The sequence below is a fragment of the Trichosurus vulpecula genome, chromosome 2 (genome assembly GCF_011100635.1).
Source record: "Trichosurus vulpecula isolate mTriVul1 chromosome 2, mTriVul1.pri, whole genome shotgun sequence".
Taxonomy (NCBI): Eukaryota; Metazoa; Chordata; class Mammalia; order Diprotodontia; family Phalangeridae; genus Trichosurus; species Trichosurus vulpecula.
In genome coordinates this window covers 280106409-280129587 of record NC_050574.1, presented here as the reverse complement: position 1 = coordinate 280129587, position 23179 = coordinate 280106409, and the positions used below count along the sequence as shown (strand labels likewise).

General features: G+C 36.3%; 1 protein-coding gene across 1 annotated transcript in view; it reads left to right on the top strand.

Moving 5' to 3' along the window:
* The window catches only part of ARHGAP15 (Rho GTPase activating protein 15), an 858653-nt gene that overhangs the window by 761996 nt on the left and 73478 nt on the right, over nucleotides 1–23179 (top strand). Inside the window, exon 13 of the mRNA XM_036742514.1 lies at nucleotides 15147–15252. Within this exon, the coding sequence (XP_036598409.1) occupies nucleotides 15147–15252 (106 nt within the window). The remainder of the gene's footprint in view (nucleotides 1–15146; nucleotides 15253–23179) is intronic.

The following is a 23179-nucleotide window of genomic DNA, read 5'->3' as shown; positions in this document are numbered from 1 at the left end:
TAATTAGAGAGCCATAATACCACCCTCTCCTCTGAGGAAGCATGGTTGAGATTACACTGTAAAAGAAATGACGGGAAAGGCTAAGTTTCAGAACAGTTGAGATTTTGCAAAGCTCTGACAATCGGGCAGCGTCCTCTTCTTGCTTTTTTTTTTTCCAAGACAGACAGATTCATCCAGTTGCTCTGAAAACCAAATAATGAAAACATAGCTGGGATTTAGCAGGTTTCACTGGGAATTACCTATGATAGAGGGCAGGGCTGCACTTCCTCAGAACATGCTCCTGCTGTAAAAATTCACAAACCTGGCATTCATACAGGCATCTGTCGCTTGCTCTAATGCCAGTTCATAGTATACATACAAACATCTGCTTCCATGCACAAAGGGATACAGAACGCTTGACAGGTCTGTGTTAGCAGGGTTCGCAATGCCAGTTCTTTATGCAAAAACCCTAATGCTTCCCGTCAAGCCATTAGAAGTGATACAATCAGCCCAGGCCCCATTAAGCCATCAGTGTCCACCTGTGATAAAGATGGCCATTTGTTTTCTTAAAGCCCACTTAATGTCTGCTTAACTCAATTTGTCAGGAAATGTAGAACAATTTCCTCACAGCCTGAAATTTGGTAGTGGTTCAAAGTCAAAAGGCCAGGTCTAGTCTTATTCAAATGATATAATAAACAGTCTTCAAATCGAAATCTCCCCTGAGAAGCCTATGTTGACTTAAAAAAAATAATAATATTAGCTGAAAAAGAATAAAATGTGCATCCTTTGTTATTAATTTCTAAAGCCCTGGCATCTGCATACCAGTGAAAAAAACCATTACCAGAGCATGTGAGGAAACAACCTTATTACCTTAAATTCAGATAGAGGTTTGTTTTCTAAACCAAAAACAAACAAACAAACAAAAAAAAAACAGATCAGTACTTTTTTTTAAAGTGCCAGTCACTTTATATTTCATTATTTCTCATCTCTTTAAGAAAGGATGGCTATAGCATTTATACTATTACTTTTTTGTCAAATACATTTGAAATCAGTTTAGGACTGATACTCTTTATCTGTATTTACCATTATTTATTTCCTTAAATGTCTTAGAAGGCAAATTTAAAGCAATATTGGGGTTTTTTCCCCTTCCTCATTCAAATGAAAGTTCTAATGACCTCTACCTAGTTTGGGGCTTTGGTTTAGGCAAAGACTATTTTTTATACTTGTATTTCCCTAGACCTAATGCAATGCCTTCCATAAGCCTTTATGAAAGGTTTCATATAACTTGAGAATGCCATAATTGGAAGTGGTCATCTATTCCAATCTGGACCTGAACAGAAATCTCCTTTCTGTTCTTGACAAGTGGTCATTCTGCCACCATTTGAAGGTCTCAAGTAATAGCGAACTCATTACTTCTTGAACTAACCCATTCCATTTTTACTAGAATTCAATTTGCTATTAAATTAGATCCCCATCCCATTTCTATGTTCTAGCCCATTCATTTGCACATAGGCAAACCCTTGTTTCTCCAGAAGACTTGAAAGGTTCAGGTTAACCATTTCTAAAATTAATCAAGTGGCAGCTCTCCCAAGTGTTCTGAACAGTTCATGCTGAATCCAGTCCTATCTGCACAACTATTCCATCTGTTGTCTTGTTCTACAGTCTAGTGACCTGTGCCAATCTAAAATCAATATCTGTTTTTCCAGTAAAAATTCAACAAAAGGTCTAATCCTTGCTTGCCTACCCATCCCTTTCACTCAGAAATCTTCACTTTAGATTCAACTTAGTAAATGTTGGACTTTCCTTATCACAGACCTAAGTCCTAACCTTGAAGAAATTTTCTTAGACAAGGTAGAAGATGGATTTAATTATCTGGATAATTTAATCAATGGACAAATATAAATTAAGTACCCAAAAGCAAAAGTTAGTCTTAGGATCATGAATTAATAGACTAACTACCTCAGTTCTCTATTTTCCTTAACTTGTGGAATTACAACTCCCAGAATAATAGTTTTTGAAGTACAAAAGAAAAGTATGAAGGAACACTGAGGAGTGGGTATGACTAGAGTTATGAGTTCTAATTTTTATTTTATAACCATTTATTTTATGACCTTAGAAAAATCACAGAATTACCCTGTGAAACCTCTTCTCCAAATCAGAATTATGTTTACAACTGCTTGTCAACTGCTAGAAGGTTCAACCTCACTAGCAAGAGAACTCTCATTTGGGGTGACCTCAAATTAGGGAACAACCAGAAAGTGACTACAAGACATACAGTGTCTCTGCAAGCATTATAGTTCCATACATTTTTATTCTTATCCTGTTCTTTCTGGTTGTGCATCATTTCCCCACTTTGGCAAGCTCTTAGCCAGAAGCAGGAAGTAGAAGTGGATCCTGAGCTGAGCTAGAATCTCCAAAGATTGACAGACCTAGGTTTAATATCTCCATTCCCCATTCCCTAATAAAAGATCAATAACAGCATAAAGACCAGGAAGGAAGGTTGGTGAAAGATTCTACTCCCAGTGTTTCTAACTGGGAAAATGTTATTTTTACCTCTGTGAAAAAGTCTATTCTGAAATAAGGTAATCAGATTCAGGTCTGCCTCATTTGGTGATTAGAGGGCACTAGATTGAAGTTTGAATTCTAACATACTCTTCCTGTGGGTAGCATCTAACAATGACTTCTTGCTCTACCTCTGTATCTCCACTGAGAAATGCTAAGAAGCATTAACTACTGCCACCTGGGACAGGGTTTTATGATGGGTTTGGTAGGTGTTTTGTTTTTGGTTTTATTTTTTTTTTGAGATGTAACACTTTCAAAGACATTTGGATTCATGAAAAGATGCCTTAGAAACTGTAAATTGTTCATTCTCATTTTGTAATCATTCAGCAAATTTTCCATCTTGGTCATTTTTTTTAATTCCCCCCAAAATATAAAAAAATAAAAAACAAAAAAAGAATCCCCGGCTTGCTTCTTTATAAGGAAGTGTGGGCTTAACATTGTAGAACAAAGTCTCTATTGGCTTGAACTGCTGTTAAGGAGGTGTGTGAATGGCCTCAAGTTGTGCATTTATGGAGAAAATATCATCCAGATGCTCATCTGCTCTTTTGAACAAAAAACTAAAGGGAAGGCCAAAATTAAATATAAATCTTTAACAAAAGAATTCAGCATTTTCTTACGTTTTTGAGTGGATGCTAATTGAGACACACAATCATCTCTCTTGGGATTGGAGTTTAACTATTAGTTATCAGAGTTCACAGAGTAATTAACACTTTGAACTGATTACCAAATGGCAATTCTTGCTAGAAATGTCTAGGTGATGTGTAAAGTGGACGCGTTGTAGAGTACATGCCAGCCCCACTCCACCACTCTCCCCTGCACACCCCACAAAAAAAAGCAGGCACTCTGGTTATAATGAACAGGGCAAATTTTGTTTTTCAGTAAGGTATTTGCTATTACATATCGCATGTAATGTATGGCTCTGTTAAGGGGAAAAAATTGGAGTCCAAGTGGCTGGAAAGTTAGGTCTGCTCTGTAGCACTGTGAGATTGTTGACATCTGCCGAGGTTGGAGAGCTCAGTAAGCAGGAAATGGGGTGTCACTCTGAGTGGTAGTTTACCATTATCCTGGCATCCTAATGAAGTGTCTGCAGTGCACAGAGCTTCTGGATGGCATCTTAACGCACGGCTAAGCAAAAGCACTTCTCTCCTTGTCACTGTCATCCATCTGCCTGCACCCCACTGTAGCCAATGGGATGGAACCATGCTACAATGGGCTATAAGCCATTTAGAGTTGCACGTTGCATAATCAGTCCCATCAAATATGTAAAAAATGACTATTATTGGTTATTTTCCTCAAACTCTGGCACCTGGAGTTTGATACATTAAAGTTTAACTTTCCTAAGTGCTGGGTTTTTTTTCTATTAATTCCAATTTTTCTCCCCTGTCTAAATGGGAGCTAGTTGCATGCTCATTGTCTTAAGTCTTTCTAATGGATTATAAAGTCATATGAATATTTATTAAAAACTCCACTGTACATCACACTTGGAGAATTCATCAATTTACAATATAATGCAATGGTCATTTTCTTTTGCAATATCTGATTTTGAGGAAAGGACCAAGAATAAATCAACTCAAATCACAAATTGGTTGTTTTCTTCTTAGAGCACATTATTTAGTTTTCAGTGATAGTTTGAGGGCTTTGTATGGATTTTTTTAAGCCATAGTGTATTTCACAAAATACATTTGCATTTAAGCTAGTATTGTCAATGCCAGATGATTAAACTTGGGGTTTTAATATGACCTCAAATAAAATTAAAATGAGCTTGAGATGAGGTTATCTGTCTTAGGTGACATAGGTGAGGAGAATGTATTTAATCCTACCCTCAACTTCCAGATATGAGACATGTGATGTCTTCAGACAAATTCTCCCAGCAGCTTAGATCCAGAGGCAAGAATTTAGGTGATAAGATAGGTAGGAGTACAGAAAGAAGATCTCTACAATGGAGAGGAACAATAGGAATTGGCTCAATTGGGGCGGGAGGGGGGCGGTTAGGGAGTGTCTTTAGATAAACAAGAGGGCATAACATAATTTGGTTGCATCAGGAATTTTTCGCAGGCATTAAAACTATGGTAAACATAACAGCGGGGAAGCTTGCACAGCATCACAGTGGGGAAGCTTACAAAGCGTCTGCCCGCCCTGTGCCTGGCTAGAGCCACTGCTAGAAGTCTCTGACTTTCATTAGCACTCAACAATTCACCCAGTTCCCCTGAAAAGGAGAAAAATCAAAGCAGCAAAGCCCCTCATTAATTATGGTAAAAGCTCCCAGGTTACAGTGTTTTGGGGAGCAATGACGGGATGGTGTTGAGTCAGAACAAAAGCTTCATCTTGAAACAAAAAGGGTGAAATGGGATATCAATGTATCCTTTTCATGAGCCATTAAGAGAGTATTTTGGAATATTCTGCTACCTCATTAAATTAATATTTTAGATCACAAAATTACATGGCTTGTCATCCCATTTTCAAGCAGTAGAGGCTTAGATTATTTCATTTCATACATAAAACAAACCAGTTATCTATATGAATCCACATCACAAGTAATAATTTGACCTTGAGTACATATGAAAATCTAAGACAGGTACTGTTTCCCTAAGGGAAACATGTACTATAATAAAGTTGGAGATGGAACCCGGGCATAAGAAACCATTGAGAAGAGCCAAAGGTGGTACCATCATATTCCCAGACCACCCACACAAATTTTTGTTTCTTGTTGATAAACACTGGGCTTTCTCGAGCATTTTGTTTGTCGGTGTCCACGGGCATTTAAAATCAATGTTCATGTGTATGTGTTTTTTAAGAAACCACGATGGAGTGAAAGGTGTTTTTTTTTTTCCAAGTTGAAGCACTGGAGGTTAGTTTCTTCATTCAGATTCCCCCCAGCTGCTGTCAACATTACAGCACATCAGTTCTCCTTCATGTTCCTATGTTTTTCCAGAACTCATTTACAAGAGTCTCAGCAATATTAAACACCACCTCCAAACCTCTTTTAAACACACAAAGAAATAGAAAAACTCATCAGAACTAGACCATTGAGGAAAAGCTCCTTCCAGATTTACTGTTCACCACACATGTTAGTATAAAATATTCCACAAAGTCCCGTTTGTGATTCATTTGAAACAATCTTGATTTGCTTAAATTGTCACATTCTTCTTACACATTTCTTTCTAAATGCAAAAATGGCAAGGAATTCTCCTCCCTCTTCATTATAAAAGTGGAGACTTTCTGGCTTGTTTATTCCTAACGGAACACTTGAGAAAGAAGAAAATATATAAATATCTCTTTCAGAAGATTAGTTGTCTCAATCTTTTAAAATAGAGGATTTGTTCATTTTTTTCCATAGTAAAAAAACTTGTGCCTTTTATTGTTGATTTCTATTGTCAAATAAATATATTTCATTTTCTTGAATTAGCTTCATGGTTACAAACCATCATGCCTTTTAAAATCTGTTGTTCCTTCATATGATATATTAATGCATATCTTTAGGCATCAAATATGGAAGTGATACATCCTTGGTGTCTCTTTTTGAAACAAATTTGTGGCAAGCATCCTTTATACCATTGTAACTTAATAAAAAGGAATCTATCTGAAAGAAAACCCCTCTCAAAAAGTAACAAAAATGACGGAAGCCATAATTTTCTCTAAGAACACATATTTTCATAGCAAAACCTAAGCTAAGCATTTCAGGCAAAAAATAACATAAGTGATTCAAGTATTTCAAATCAGGCATAAGAAATTACATCTGATCTACTGGTAAATATTCTATTGACAAGGTCAAGAGCAGAGACAAGTCTGGCCACTGGGACAGAAGTGGGAACAAGCATTAAAAAAAAAAAGTAGACAGATTATCAACTTCAGTTATAAAATGAAGGACAATCCCTTCATAAAATGTTTGTGCAGAAAAGTCACATAACTGTAAATGTAGATGCACTCATCTGTGCATACACCAAACACCTAGATTAGTTAAAAAATGATATTAAGAATTTTAATGAAAAAATGGCTAATATTTTAAAGAAACTATAAAAAGAGAGAGAGTAGGGGAGGAAAACGAGCTGTGGCAAAAAGCCTAGGCTCAGCAGCTTTCTGTGGGAAATGGTGAAATGTGACTATGTGATTTATAATGAGAAAAGGTATCTACAACATACAATTTTCTACCTAGCTGCAAATAATAATTCATAGTGATGTCCCTTCCAGATAAAAGACCTTTGCTATGTAGGACCCATGTGGTAAAATGATCATGATAAATGTCAGACCAGTGCAGGTAACGGCTTTACAAACCATTAAGATTAGCTGGTTCTTTTTTCCGATGATAACAGTAACCATGCTGTGACTCTATGTGGTAATAATATCTCAGTACTGATAAATGCCAGAGCCGGGCAGAGGTGTTTATCATTCTCAGTTCAGAAATGCTGACTAAAGTTACCACATGTTGCCTGTTTTTCTTCTTTTACAATAGACTCACAATTTAAAAATAGGCTGATTCATAAAATAATTTTATGCCCCAATTCTAGAAGGATTTTGCTTCTTTTGCAATTCATTAACATTCCCTTGTTCTGGGTGTCCCTGTTTAGTCATATCAAAAGATATTGGTTAAAAAAAAGTCTCTTACACGAGACATTTGCCACCTCCTGAAAGATCTTTGTCAAAATTGACTGGATTATAGGCAAGATTTGGTATCTCTTTGCTTTAAAAAAAAAAAAATGAAAAAATGAAAAAAAAAACATTTTTAGTCCTTACTTTATCACAAACATCTTTCAGGACATTCTCCATGACTGTGGCAAACACCTTTGCAGAACAGCAGAACACACATTTGTTTAATTTTTTTTATGACTGCTTTTATCTCTGTAACTCTAATCTAACTATTTAATTTTGGCCATCGATATGTAAGGAAAGCTAAAGTCTCAACACTTTCAATTTTGAAACTTCAACTCTAATAAATGTTCTGTGGTGATTTCAGCCCTTTGAAAACATGGAAGAGTTTTTTCTAAATGCACAGTTGGACAATTTTACCAAATTGACAGGTTTAGGGGTAGGCTCTAGTTTATCTAGTCAAAGTGGTTGTAGTTGTTGTTCAGTCATGTCTGACTGTGACCCTGTTTGTGATTTTCTTGGCAATGATACTTACGTGGTTTGCCACTTTCTTCACCAGCTCATTTTACAGATGAGGAAACTGAGGCAGAATTAAGTCACTTGCCCAGGGTCACACCACTAGTAAATGTCTGAGGTCAGATTTGAAGTCTGGAAGATAAATCCTTCTGACTCCAGGGCTGGCACTCTATCTACTGTGCCCCCACGTATAATAGTAACCTGTTAGGTTGAGAAATAGATTTTAAAAATTAGGGAAAACTCACATAGATATATGAAATGGTGAGTTATTTTCACTGCCAATTAGGCCACAAGAGTACCTTCAGATGACATTCAGAGCCAGCATATTTAACAGGGTGCATTAATCACATCTAAAGTTCATTGTGGGGCAGTAATTTCTATTCCCATTCTTCAATTCCCATATGAGAAGAAAGCTGGATTTGGGCGAATTCAACAAACTGTTTTCATGGTCAAAAAAAATCATACTGAAAAAATAATCAAAATATTAGAGCATAAAAGAGTTGATACAGCCAATCAAAAGTACAACCAGGGAGAGGCCAATGCACTGAGGGTCTTGGATACAATATTATAGAACACAAAGAAATTTCTCTATGAGATATATGTTCTTAAATGGTTCCTTTTACTTATATAAGGATAAAGAAGCCAAAAGTGATAATGACAATTAGAGAAGTGATCTCTAATCAAAGTTAATAATGAGAAGGTATGGTCTTCTAGAAAATGTTCATAACAAGTTAGTTGCTTTAATAGTTGTGTGAACTCATCAATGCAAGTGTTCCCTTTAAGAGTGCAGATTACAATCCGCCTATGTCTTCTCATCCTATACAACTATTGTTCAGATCTTCACTAGAATCCTTCACAGGGAATCCAGTCAGGATGTTAGGAGCCTTACATTTGTCTTGATACTTAGTCTATACATTATCCATTGTTCTCTTTACATAACTGGTCCACCTCCTTATCCAGGCATGCACATCTTTGATGATATCTTTTATTCTACTTATATATAGTTCAGCAGTGCTAATATGTGACAATCAATTTGTACTCACCATAGGTTCTTCCATTGCCTTTTGGATAACCCATGATTTTGATTCTTTGGTGACTGGAATTCCATGATTCACAGCCATTTAACAACATTCAAAGAGTACTGGTATTAAAAATAGAAGTTTGGGTTTCAGGGAGAAGTTCATGGTAATTGAAACTGTTAAAGATCAGTCCAACATATTTTTTTTCCTCTTCATTTGTGATCCCAGCTCACTATTATTCTTCACTGTCTAAGATTTGTGTACTGAAAGACCAATTCAAGCAGACCATTCAACAGCATGTCATAGCCATGACAATAAGAATTCTTCATCCACTTAGTTTTTTCTGTGTTCATTGTTAGGCCAACTTCTTCTGAATGGTTTTGAGTTTTATCTAGAAAGGTCTGCAGCTGTTTAAGTCTCAGCGCTTTTAGGCTAATGCCATCAGCAAACTGGAGTGTCTAGGGAACCTTACTATAGTTAGGAAATTTGGCTTCTGTTTAAATTTTATTCTGGGCCTTCTCCATGACTGTGGCAAACACCTTTGACAAACATAATCTCCCTGTTTGATACTAATGGAGTAATGTTGAACATAGATAAGTCTAATGAGACATCTTACCAAGAAATCTTGTGTTATCTTAATATATTCATGGAAGATGCTTGTTTTAAAGTCCCTCAAAATCCCTAGAAGTTTTGGAGAGTTTTCAAACCAAGCATTTATACTAGCTAAATCCCTCAATTACATCATTTGGCAGTATGATACTTGGTCTGTACATTATCCATTGTTCTCTTTACATGACTGGTCCACCTCCTTATCCAGTCATGCATATCTTTGAAGATATCTTTTATTCTACTTATATATAGTTCAGCAACTTTTCAAGATCAATAATATTTATGTTGTTAATATCATAAGTTTTGTGTCTGAAAGTATCTATATGCTTCATTAAAGAAATCTGTAATATCAAAACTCCCTTCATTGTATTCATACCTCCTCATAACTCGATTAGGTAGGAGAAGGGGTGGAGATTTCCCACACTGCCAATCCTTAATCCTGGCCCTTCCCTCATCAAAATTCTTGTCCCTTCCAAAAAGCTCTGTCCAAAGTGTGTCTCCAAACACCAGAGATGCTGCTCAGAGAAGATAAGGAGACAAGTGAAATTTACTTTTCTCCTTTTTAACCAATGTCTTTTTATGGGGAATTGACCAGTTTGGATATATATTTAAGATTCTTTTTATTTAGTTAAAGAAATAATGATTGTTTTAAAGCCAGTATCTTTATGGGTGATGAGGACTTTGCAACGAAAAGGAGATGGACATAGAGGAGAATAAGCATGAAAATGATACCAAATTTGTACATGGTGGAGTGGAACGTGTGGGCATAGAGGTCAGAGAAAAGCAGCTCAAATCTGAACTCTTCTCATATTCCATGGTCAAATCTCTTAATCTCTCTGTACCTCAGTTTCGTCATCTAGAAAATAGGTGGGTTAGACTAACAATCTGAGGTCTCTTCCAGCTTTAAATCTATGGTCCCCAATAGTATGGGAAATGACTCTCAACTATGACCTGAGTTCATTTTAGTTTTGAAGACACTCTTTGTCCTTTCATGCCCTTTAAACAATATTCCTCTATACTTGGCTTGAACTATTCATGAGCAAGCTTAACATTGGCTATAATCAGGCTTCCATCATACTATGTCTCTGCACATAGAATGTGTCTTCCCTTTAATTCAGTATAAAGCATGGCCTATCAGTTTTGCAGAAAAAAAATCTGTTGAAAAATTGCAAAGTGGCGACTTATGGGTTAGCATAAAGCCCATGATTTTTCTTTGTTTATAATAACATGACATCTCTATTTACGATGTACCTACTTTTGAATTTTAACAAAACACTCCATTGATAATTAATGACTTTCTATATATTTACAAAACCATCACATACTGTAGGCTGCTGCTGCTTTCAGGGAATGGCACTAGGGAGGGAAATTTATAGCTTAATGTTATTTTGAAGACAGCCTGAAACTGCGAGCAAACAGGTGTCAGTAGGGCAGAATAGGAAGCTCAAAAAATAGTCTGTACAATACCCTCAGCTTTAAAAGTATAAAAGTCTGTGTGTTTATATACATATATAGACTGGATATGAATTTGTTCCAGATTATCTCTTTACACAAACTAAATTTAAGCTGCTGTGAGGTTTTGTGTTTTTTTAAGCAGTCATTTCTATAACCTATGAAGATGAACAGTAGCCATCCACCACAATTTTAATTGAGTAGCAAAACCCCAGAGGGTTCTTCCCTAATTGAAAGACATGTTGGAAGTATTAAAGCATGCCCATGTGGTGGATTTAAGCACCCATTTTCACTCCCTCAAAATGATAGACAACTTCATAACTGGATCCATAAATGACCAACCAAAGCTCCTGCTTCCTTAACTTTGGGTGGTACATGTATGGTGGGAAAATGAACAACTTCACAAGGCAAAGAAGGCTGTTCTTTTCAAATATAGACCTGTTATACATGTGACTTTCTTTTATCCACATAATACATATATTCCAAAGAATGACTTTGAGAGATGGAATAACTAGAATATTAATTTCAATTTTAATAAAAGGAAATAGACCTCCTTTAAGAACTTTAGATAAAGAGAATAAATAAAACTCCCCAAACACTGATTCCTATGAGGAGTTATTCTTTTCCCATTTTGTATGGGGACAGACATCAAAGCAGAATTAATCATGAACAATGATTTGACATACCTATAAATAAGCTAATAATAATAAAGTCATAGATGGCAGGGCCAGAAAAGAGTTCATGGGTCATCAGGCCCAAGGTCCTTTATTGTACTGGACATTTCCCTTCATCATATTCAGTGAAACTTTATCTTATCTCTTCTCAAATAGGAACCCAGTTATAAACATCCTTGTTTTAGTAGTGACATTTCATGCAGATAAATGCAAATGTAACCATCATAAACCATATTTCTAAAATTATGTCCTGGAAGCCATGAATCAAAGGAAAACTCTTAAGGCCAATCCAACAATCCAAATCTAGTCACATTCTTGTCTTATTACCAATATTATCTTATTACTTATCATGTCATTCAACCGAGGTTGTTTCTGTTGCTCATATATTTGTAACAGTGTGGTTTGGGTTGAGAGAGCGTTGTTTTGGGGAATCACAGTTTTTGAAACAAAGCTTCTGAGTAAAATGAAACTTCTAGCCAACATGAAGTCCTACAGAATGAGGTTGTCCCAGAGATTGGGCAGTGTGTAGAAGGAAACAAAATCAAACAAACAAACAATGAAATTGTTCTCTGGATACTGGGAACCAAGACTAAAGGAACAGTATTGAATCCTAAGGGACTGAGGGTGGGACCACATATGGATTACAGACAAAAGAATTATGGAATATGCTGTTAATTGAAAGAAAAGAGGCACTTGGGTGAGAGCCTGTGAGCGTCCAATCTACCTCCAGTGTCCCCCATGCTGCAGTAAGCACTGGCTTGATTTCCTCCCAGTCATAATGTAAGCAAGTCAGAGGTCTCTGTTAGTTTTCTCAAAACTCCCAAAACTTTGCAATACTGAGAAACCACATGCTGAAGGGAAGATATTAATTAAAAAAAAAGAATCTCTGTCTTTCGGATTCAATTTGGGACGGTTAGGACATCTTTCCTAAGTTGTGTATTGATCTTAGATCATTAACCACTTTGAATTTTAAATACCGATTCCAAATTCTAATATGACACATCCATAAAGTTGATGTTTAAAGGTGTCATTTCACTTTTGCTTGAACTCACTTTTTATTTTTTTTTACCACATATCTCAAAATGCATTGTTTCCAGATTTTCCCACTACAAAAACAAAACTGTGTGGTATTGATCTGAATAGGACACTGCTGTGTTCCCATAAGGTTTTGGAGAGGGGCCTTTTTTTAGTATTATTCTAAAGAAATATAAATCATCTTTAATATTTATTTTCTCCCTAATTCAAGTATACATGCTTTTCTGCACAGCTTGAGGGCTTAAAAACAAATTAGCAATGAGACATTGGATAAATCAACTTGTGCCTCAGTTTCCTCACATTTAAAATCACAGCATCAGATAAAATTATTTCTAAGTTACTTTTCAGCTCTAAAATTCTATCTATACCTACAATAGTTGACACCATTTCCTCTTCTCTTACACCTCAACTCCTTGTGATATGTCTTCCAACTTTTATTGCTCAATGAGAACTGACTTCTCCAAAATTACCACTGTTTTCTAATAGCAAAATTATCTCAGCCTCCATTGTCTTTGGTCTTTCTACAGAATTTGACACCATTAATCACTTTCTTCTAGATGGTGACTCTCTTCTCTCTGGGTTTTCCTGACATTATTCTCTCTTGACGCTGAACTGACCTATCTGGTCCCTCCTTTTCATTGGATTATGATTCCTGCCCCTCAAACAGTGTACACTAAGCCTCTATTCTGGGTAGGCTTCTCTTTTCTCTCTATGACATTTTGTTGGTGATCTTAACAACTCCTTTAAGTTCAATGATCATCTCTATGTATATGATTCATATATTAAATGATCTCTCCAAAACTCCAGTATTGCATCACCAAATTCTTTTCAGCATTTTTCACTGTATATCCCATAGGCCTTTCAAATTTAACATTTTCAAAACAGAACTCACTATCTTTCCACCAAAACTCACCTTCTTCCAAATTTATTTCCATTGAAGGTAAGACCTTTCTTCCAGTCCCCTAGGTTGGAAACATGAAATTATCTTTTCTACCTCACTCCATAGCCAATCACTTGCTTAATCTTATTGATTCTATCTCTTCCACATCTCTCTCATATGTCCCCTCCTCTCTATTTCCACTGCCACTACACTCGTTCAGGCTGTTATCTCTTACCTAGATTATTTTAATAGCATTCTAATTGGTCTCCTCAACATTTAGGTGGCACAGTGGATACAGCACCAGGCCTGAGTCAGGAAGACTCATCTTCATGAGTTTAAATCTGGCCTTGGACACTTACTAGCAAGTCACTTAACCCCATTTCCTCATCTGTAAAATGAGTTGGTGAAGGAAATTTCAAACTACTCCAGTATCTTTGCCAAAAAAAAAAATGGAGTCACAAAAGTCAGACATTACTGAAAACGACTGAACAACAATATGATGTTTTCCTAAATAGAATGTAAATTCCTTGAAAGCAAAGGATATTTCAATTTTGTCCTAAAACCCCAGCACCTACCACAGTCCCTGCCACATAATAAATAGGCTTCTGATTGGTTGACTACATCAGGTCTAATTTTGTTATCGTGTCTGCTATCCACTTTGTCAAGTATGGGTGAAAGTACAAAATGAATCACTCAAAGGAGATTCAAATATAATTTCTCCAAAATATACTTTCAGCTAGAGCATGGTATAGTGGGGAAAACAATGAATTTGGGAGATCTAGGGTTCAAATGTCAGCTGTTGCTTGCTAACTGTGTGACTTTGGGTGAGTCCCTTAATCTCTCTGTGTCTTAGTTTCCTTACTTGTGAAATAGAGTATGTCAACTCTAAATACTATGATTCTCAGCGCATTTCTTTTAAAGTTTATATACATATACCTATCACATATTATACTTCATTTTTAGGAATTGAGTTACAGGATCTAGCCATATCTTTCCCACTGAAAAGCTGTGACCTCTGGTGAAATTAATCAATAAGTACTTTTTATCACTTATATTGTACCCAGGTCCATGTTAGCATGGTAGGAGAATTAATATTAACAAAGGACTATGAATTAACCTCCTTATCTACTTCACACTCTTGCATATCTTTTATTATAAACAAATATCACTCACTTCAGAGTCAATAATAATTCCACACTCAAAAGAAAGAGATAAAATATGAAAGGAGTAGAGTTCAAATCAGTAGTGTGTGAATTCAACAAATCATAATGGAGTATTATCCCATTAATATAGAGGTAAAATTAATTCATTAGAAAAATACAGTATTATTTTTGAAAAATATCCTATTTTTAAAATGGTTCTTACCAAATCTCCTACTACTTAAAAGAATATTTAATTTTTAACTCATTTTTTCAGCAGAACTTTATAGTGTTAGAGAAGAAAGAAAACATAAAAATACCAGGGAGAAAAATAAATTGAGTCACAGATTCTTTGAGCTGTTTAATGTCACTCATAGGCACATAAATCATAGAGTATTTGTACTTGTATCTAACTGTGTCTTTGTAAAAATGAGCATAAATTTGAGAAAAACAAGTTAGTTCCCTGTTTGCTCCACAAGTTAGAAGATATGACTTAGAACATGCTGTGGTATTTTCAAGTTATCATGATCCTCTCTCCAATCTGATTAAAGAGAAATTCTGGGAAAGTTTTGATAGATCTATCCACATACTCTCTTTCACAAGGCTTCTATATGCTAACGCTCTGGCTAAACCTACAGTAAGAAAAAATAATCTGTTTTTATCTAGCTTTCTTCTCTACTTTTTTTTTCTCTGCCAGAAAAACAAGACAACAACATGAGAATTGAAGCAATAAAGGCTCTGGTACAAAAGCTTCCTCCACCAAATCGTGACACAATGAAAATCCTGTTTGGACATTTAACTAAGTAAGTTGCAAGTATTTGTGGGGAAGTAGGAGGGAAATGTCTTAAAATTCTCTCAAGTGAGTAGTTCTTAGCTAAATTCTCTGAGACAAGAAGCTTTTTAATCATCTAATCCAAAATTTTCCAGTGTAGCCTGTTTGAGTCCTGATACAGGACAAGCTTTGTTGAAGGACCTTATGAAATGATTCTTTGACTAGATCTAACATGCAATATTTTGTTGCTAGTTTACCACTGGTACCATTACCAGTCCCCAATGCTCCCCTTTACCTATTTGTGTTTATCTGTCTCTAACTCTTATGAACTTAATGTCCAACTTCAGAGGTAGAGGTGAATTTCCATGTTAAAATGTTTAGCAATTAAATTGTTAGCTACTGAATTTAACCAGGATTCTGTTTTGTTAATTGGATTCCTTGAATGGTATCCAGTGTATTCAGAGCATAGTGAGTAGAACTGACCATGTATTAATACCTCTGGATGAATTAGTATTCTCTCTCTTTGTTGTAAAAATTGTATACACAAACGTGCGGAGCACGGTAACCATCATGGTTAATCTCGGGCTTAGCACCTTTGTCTATCTCTAACCCCAAAATTGAAGTTATTTATTCTTATTTTCCTGTGTCGCCAATATTTTCTCTGACCTAAGCTAACTGATTCCCCATTACATTCTACCTATTGATACATACGTAGATTAGAAAAAGAAAGACAAATCCAGAAGTGTAATAGGTATCAAAGGCTCAGTGAATCTTATTGAAAATCAGTAGCACAGTATGATTCCTGGTGGTGGGTAAGAAGCAATGGACAGGACAAATCATCATTGTCATAATGGCTGCCATTTATATAATGCTTACAATAAGATACTTACAAACAGGGACCTGCTGGAACCAGCTCCTACCAGCTGGGAGAGAGCCAATTGTTAAGTTTTCATTGTCAGAATTTACACCTCAGAAAGCTACACATCAGGGGTCTGATTTACTGTTTTGTTGATTTCTAAACTTTAAAAAAATTGATGGAGAAAATGTTAACAAAGATTAAATGTAAAAATGCATGCTGCTGTATTTTTCTCAGCACACCACTATGTGTGTCCCCCTTCCATTTTTTGTGGGGATGGTGGCAGAGCAGTAGAAAAAGTGTTAAATCATATGGTTTTTAAACCATCCATAAACTTAAACTTAGCTATTGGTACTCTGAATATAAGAATACCATAGCAAAATGGAAGGATGACTTGGAGGTCTTCCTTTTGAAGAAAAATAAAGGATTTGGTGAAATGAGTATCATACATCTACAGAGACCATTTCATGGGATGTTTGGTTACCTTGTATAACATTTTTTGCTCATAGCATTTGCAAAAAAAAATGAAAATAATTACTGTGTACACAACAACAGTTAATAAGCACTTATTAAGTACCTACTATGTGCCAAAAATATGCTAATTACTGGGGATACAGAACAATTGAAAGATAGGCACATTCTGAAGGAGCTAACAGTCTAATGGGTATACAATAAGCAAATAAATACATACAAACAGGCAACAAACAGGATAAATAAGAAATAATTAAAAGAGGGAAGGCACTAGAATTAAGAGAGGTTGGGAATGGCTTCCTGTAGAAATGTGATTTTTAGTTGGAATTTGAAGGAAGCCAAGAGGAGGAGGAAAGGAGGGAGAGCATTACAGCATGGGGGATAGTCAGAAAAAATTCCTAGAGCTGAGAGATGGAGTGTCATGCTCATTGAATAGCAAGGTGACCAGTGTCACTGATTTGAAGAATATATAGTAGGGTAAAAAAATGTAAGAAGATGGAAAGATGGGCTGGGGGCGGGTGGTAGGTTATGAAGGGCTTTGAATGACAAACAGAAGATTTTGTATTTTTTATCCTGGAGTTGATAGGGAGCTACTGGAGTTTATTGAGTTGTGATGTGGTCATTACTTTAGGAAAATCCCTTCAGCGGCTGAATAGAGGATGAATTGGAGTAGGAACAAATTTGAGGCAAGCAGACTCACCAGCTGGCTCCTGGAATTGTCCAAGTGTGAGGTGTTCAGGGTCTGCACCAGGGTGGTGGCAGAATTAGAGGAGAGAAAGAGGCATATTAGAGAGATGTTGCAAAAGTAAAATCAATTGGCCTTCTCTAGCTGAAGATGTGGGGGCTGATAAAAGTTAGATAAGATGGATCAAGAATAATTAAGCCAAAGACTGCATCGAGTCCTACATATCATGGTTATATTCTCAAAAAAAAAAAACATTTAGGCCCTGAATATGGCAACTACCAAATAATAATCACATAAGCAAAAAATAAAATTGATCATGTATAATAGACAAGAAATAGCTTGATACTAAGATGAAAATTAGTCTTTAAGTAGTTGTCTCTGCAAAGTCAGACTACCAACTTTTTAGAGCTAAAATTGTAATTTAAGGCATGTAATTCAAAAGAACTTTAACCTTACATATTTAAGCAAGTTATTCGTGATAAATATGAGATATTGATGGAAAAATGGACTAGCCATCAATTATAATAATTATATACAAAGTTCAATTATTATTAATTGGTATAATGAGGAGATGAACAAAGCAGAGATATGACAGTCAAAGACAATGAAAGTTTAAAATGTAAATTAACTTGTAAAAACTTATAGAGAAGAAAAATGGGAGACCATATAAGCAGTATATCCTCATAAAACAGAAGTAATTGAGGGTAAAACTAGATTAAAGAAAGCTTGGTGAGAGATCCAACTAAGCAAGGTCATCCACAGGGCATTTAAGGATGAAACAGGAAGAAGAACAACAAATAAATGAAAGATGGAAAAGATTTGTAAAAATTTCTATAACAAACTCTTTTTACCATGAAGAAAAGTAGAGCCACTATCCTTGGACTTTAGCATCACAATCCCAGATATGTTTTAAGAGGAGTTAGAAATGGCATTAAAGTAAACAAAGATGGGGAAAGGAGCTAGATTAGACCAAATTATATGTGTGTGTGTGTGTATATACACACACACACACACACAACACACGTAAACACATGCACACACAAGAGATCTATGGTAAAGATAATACAATCATGAAGGCATTAAGGGATGGAGTCGCAAAGTATCTAAAAGAGGCTTGGAAAAATCTGAGACCTTATCAATACAAAAAAAAAAGTGACTATAAGACTATCAACACCTATTATCCATTTATGCTTACATGGACTTTTTATGAGAATAATATACCAAGAGTATCCTTTATGAGAGTATTAGTAGGGAACAGGCGTGCTTTCACAGGTGACATTCCATTATACATCTTTACCACCACACAACTAAAAGATGTATAGACATAAGACCACATTGAGTTCATTATTTGTAAAGTATAAAAAAGCTCTTGATTCAGTAGAGAAAAATGTATTTTACTATAGTTGGTGAGGTCTTCCAGATGTTCTTGTTTTTGGATAACATTATGCTGGTTGCGTTTAGCCCTGAAATATTTCTGTCTCCTAGATCAAACCTATAATTATTCAAAAGATTTTGGCTTAACCATTGTCATAGTAGAAGCCAAGTAGAAGAAAAATGCCTATTGTCTCATCTATAATAAACACTGAAAGTGACAACCTATAGAGTTTATCTATCAGTATACTTTAAAAAGACACTGCAAATGAACAAAGAATGGGGCCTATAAACAAACGCAAGGAGGAGAAGGGGTTGAATTAACTATGGGAAATTACAAAGTTCTTTTAATAACCACAAACTACCTTCTGAAATAAAGGTTTATGTTTTTAATATCAATATTCTACCTTTGTTGCTATATGGCTGCAAATCATGGAACTCTACGGTCTCTGAAGAATTATAATTAAGTATCACTCAGAGAGGAATGGAAAGATGCATGGTGAGTGTGAACAGGCTGTAACACATAACAAGTAATGACAAAGAAGAAGTGGCATAAAGGATGTTATCAAAGAAATGCACTATCAAAAAAGTAGAGAGGGATTATGTGGTGAGAACAAGGGGTTTCTTTTGGACAGTCTGCTCTCTACTGATATCTTTGGAATGTAAAGACAGAGTGAGGAAGGACCCCCAGGTGGATGCCCTGTGGCAGACTTATGAGAAAGCATGGAAAGCATACTCCAGAATGGGCGGGCATTAATAGATTTCTATTTGTAAAACTGGAGGGAACATTTACAAAACTGAGATCATAAATTCATTAGCATGCTTGAGTATAGCTAATTAAGGTTAAAGAGCTAGTTACTCTATCACCTTCAACTTTAGAGAAATATCATTTGGATAAGATGAACATGGGAAAGTAGATAAAAGGCCAGCCTTAGAGTCAAGAAGACCTAGGCTCAGGTCCAGCCTCTGACACACACACAGTGTGTGGACACTGGAAAGTCACTTAATCCTTCAGTGCCCCCAGGCACTTCTCACAGACACATTGTTGATCTGTATTGGTGGAGGGAGTTACCAAACTGGGAGTTCCCTATTCTGCTAAAATATTCCACCCTCTATCAATGCATCTATAGGAAGAATTTTAAGTAGGCCCAAGAATATTCCTGAGTATAGTTTTATCTTGTTAAGCATTCCTTGCTTAGTTTTTTATAAACAGTCAATTGCAGCATGTCATCAAAGCCTATGAAGTCGAAAGAGGAAGATTGTTTAACAAGAATTTAAATACATGCATGTTTGAAAGGATCATCAGAATGTTTGCCTTACTTTTTGATGCTTTCAGTAGTTCTTCAGAAAACCGACTGTCAACACACATAAGTAGTGTTTATTTCAAATTGGTGAAAATACACTTTAAAGCTAGTTTAGGATGGGTCAGGGAATGGAATACAATGCCACAAACTCTCCCTGTCCAGAGTCCTCTAATGTTACTATAGGAAACCTTGTTATAACACAGCTCTCTACTCGATCCGTTTGGATAGGAATCAAATCTATCTTTCAAAAACACATCTGCATATGTGAAAACCATAATTACAACATAAACAGTCATCTCAGCACTATCAAAATGTTCCCCAGTCTATGACAACTGGATCATATAGTAGCTAAGAAGACTAAAGGCAATCATTGTCCAAAAAGCCTCCTGCCTAATCAGATTCTAGGCCAAATCTTGTGTTCCCGCATGGCGGAGAAAGCACTTTGTAAGTATTAAAGTGCTATGTAAACATGAGCTATTTTTACTCTAATCCTTAAAGGCTAGGAAGGCAATGAAAACAAGTACACTCAGAATTCTATGTACTAGAAATCTCTATTAACCATTATTTCTAAGTATATAAATGGAATCATAGAATGTTAGAGTTAGAAGCAACCTTTAGAGGTTGTTTACTTTGAGCTCGTTTTAAAGATGAGGAAACTGAAGCCAAGAGTCAAGTGACTTGCCTAAGGTCACACAGCTTTTGAGTACACAAGACAGAAAATGAAACAAGTATTCTGACTCTGTCTATTGTTCTGTTCACCGCACCAGTGGTTTCCAAACTTTATACAAACTTTTCATGCTCACCCCCCAAAATTTTCACATCTTTATATAGTTTCCATAATCAATGCAAACATGTTTATTTCATTTTTATTCAAATAAATGAAGAATTTATCAAAGTTTTATGGACAAAATACATTACAAGGATAGAATAAAATAATACAGCAATAAATCTGTATTGTTAAAATATTTTACAATTTTAATATTTAAAATGTATGACTTAATGGCATTATTGGAATTAGAGGGTGACATAATGGATAAAGAGCTGGCCCTGCAGTCAGGAAAACCTAGGTTCATATCCAGCCTCAGACACTTTCTAGCCATGTAAACTCATTTTCCTCACCTGTAAAATGAAGATGACCATAGTGCCTACCTCACAAAGTTTTTATAAACATTGAGATAGTATTTGTAAAGTGCTTAGCATAGTTCAGAGCACATAGTAAGTGCTATGTAAACTCTAATTATCATTATTATCATTACCATAAGGAGTGATCTTGTTTTGGGACACCATTGATGAAATTGGAATTCATCAACTGGGTGGCACAGTGATAGAGTGCTGGGCCTGAAGTCAGGAAGAACTGAATTTGAATTCAACCTCAGACACTTACTAGCTGTTATTCTGTGTTAACTCAGTTAATTTCTGCTTGCTTTAGTTTCCTCAGCTGTGAAAGTGATTGATAGCTCACTTGTGGCTCCAAGAAGCTGTAGTATCTGCAGTAGCCACACCCAGGTGTATCAACAATTCAGCTAGCAGCTTCTGTGGGAAGCTGCTAGTTGGATTGTTGAAACACCAGGTAAAACCCCTCCTGGCCAATGGGCTAAACCAGGTTGTAGGTAACCTCCCAGGCCTTAGCTGGGTGAGATAGGGGTATGTCTACCCCAAGCATGTGAAGACTTCTCCAGGGGGAATGGGCAGATGAGAATAATTTGTTCAAACAGCCATGAAGGAGGCTAAAGCAGGTGCTGTGGAACACTTAGAGCTTAGCCAAACATCCAAGATGCCAAGGTCATCCAATGCATCCCAGGCTACTGCCAGATGTCCCAGCTTTTGTCTTGCCACTGGACTTGGATGATTCTGGAAGAGAGAGTGAAGCCAATGACTTTGTATAACTCTGCCTCGCTTAAATCTAATTCATAAGCCAGCCAAGACATCACCCCATGATGTCATCGGTCTTCTTTGAAAATGAATGAGGAACAGCAGCAACAGCTTCCCAAGATTATTGTGAGGACCAAATGAGATGATATTTGTAAAGCACTTATTAAGTGCCTACTATGTGCCAGGAACCTAAGTGCTTAATTCCTTCTTTCCTTCCTTTTCAATGATTAATTTAGAGCAGTGCTTTGTCTTCGTGACAGCTACAGAAGACAGAAAACCACATTTTCCTGAAATAAGATGCTACAAATAGTAATAAAATTTGTAGAGATTAGTTTAATAAGCAAAAGTAACCTTTATATTCATCCTTAGACAAAATATAATAATTTTAGGTGCAAATGCTTATTTAAACAAACTAGTCCATTAATAGTTCTTGTTCCAATGGAATATCTTATTTGTCCATAAATGGATTTTTATTTCAGTAGGCTGTTGCCAGGGAGGGGTGGCCAGGCTGCTGTATCTGGGCATTGTTGAAGAGGAGTTCATATCTGCACCTGGCTAGACCTGAGGCCCAGGACTTCTCCCTCTCCCATTCTTCCCTGCCCACTGGTTCTTCTTTCCCCTTGTTTTATTTTGGCAGCCCTCCACAGCAGTCTCTATAAACTAGGTTGACACTTTTAGGAAGAAAATAAGCATTTATCAAGTGTTTACTACATGCCAGACATTGTGCTAAGTGCAAGAGATATAAATAGAATCAAAAAGATAGGCAGTCCCTGCCTTCAAAGAGCTTCCATTCTAAAAATAAAAAGATAACACAGCAAAAGGTGTGGGCATAGAGGGGTAGTCCCACTCATCCTACAGGCATGATTTTGAAGTCCAGAGAAGATCAGTAATAGGGCCAAGAGAGGTATGAAGGCAGTGTAGCCCTGGACCCCTCCACAAAATGGAGGCTCCAAGAGAAACTGCCCAACAGGAGAAGAGGGGATGACAGGGATGACTTGTGGATGGATATGCAAGGTGAACAGAAGTCAGGGCTGCTCCACAGCAAGAAGGTTCCAAACAACATGTAAAATTCCAGAATGAGCCAGCAGTAGTTTTGAAGACCAGAAAAGTCAGGAAACAGGCCAGAAAGGGAATAAGGAAGGAAGATCATTTGGTGTGAAGTAGAAGAGATTGTAGCCTAGAGGGTAATATGTCAGAAGCTTCACCTTTACTTTTTTTAGGTCACCTAACTATGAGTATCTCCCAAGGCTCTGCCCTGGGCTCTTTTCTCCTCATTTTCTCTTTCTGAACTCTCTGTCATGGTGATCTCGTTAGCTCTCATGGATTTAATCTGAGGCAGATAACTCATACAATCTAAATATCTAGCCATAGTCCCTCCTAAAGTTCTGTCCTATATCAC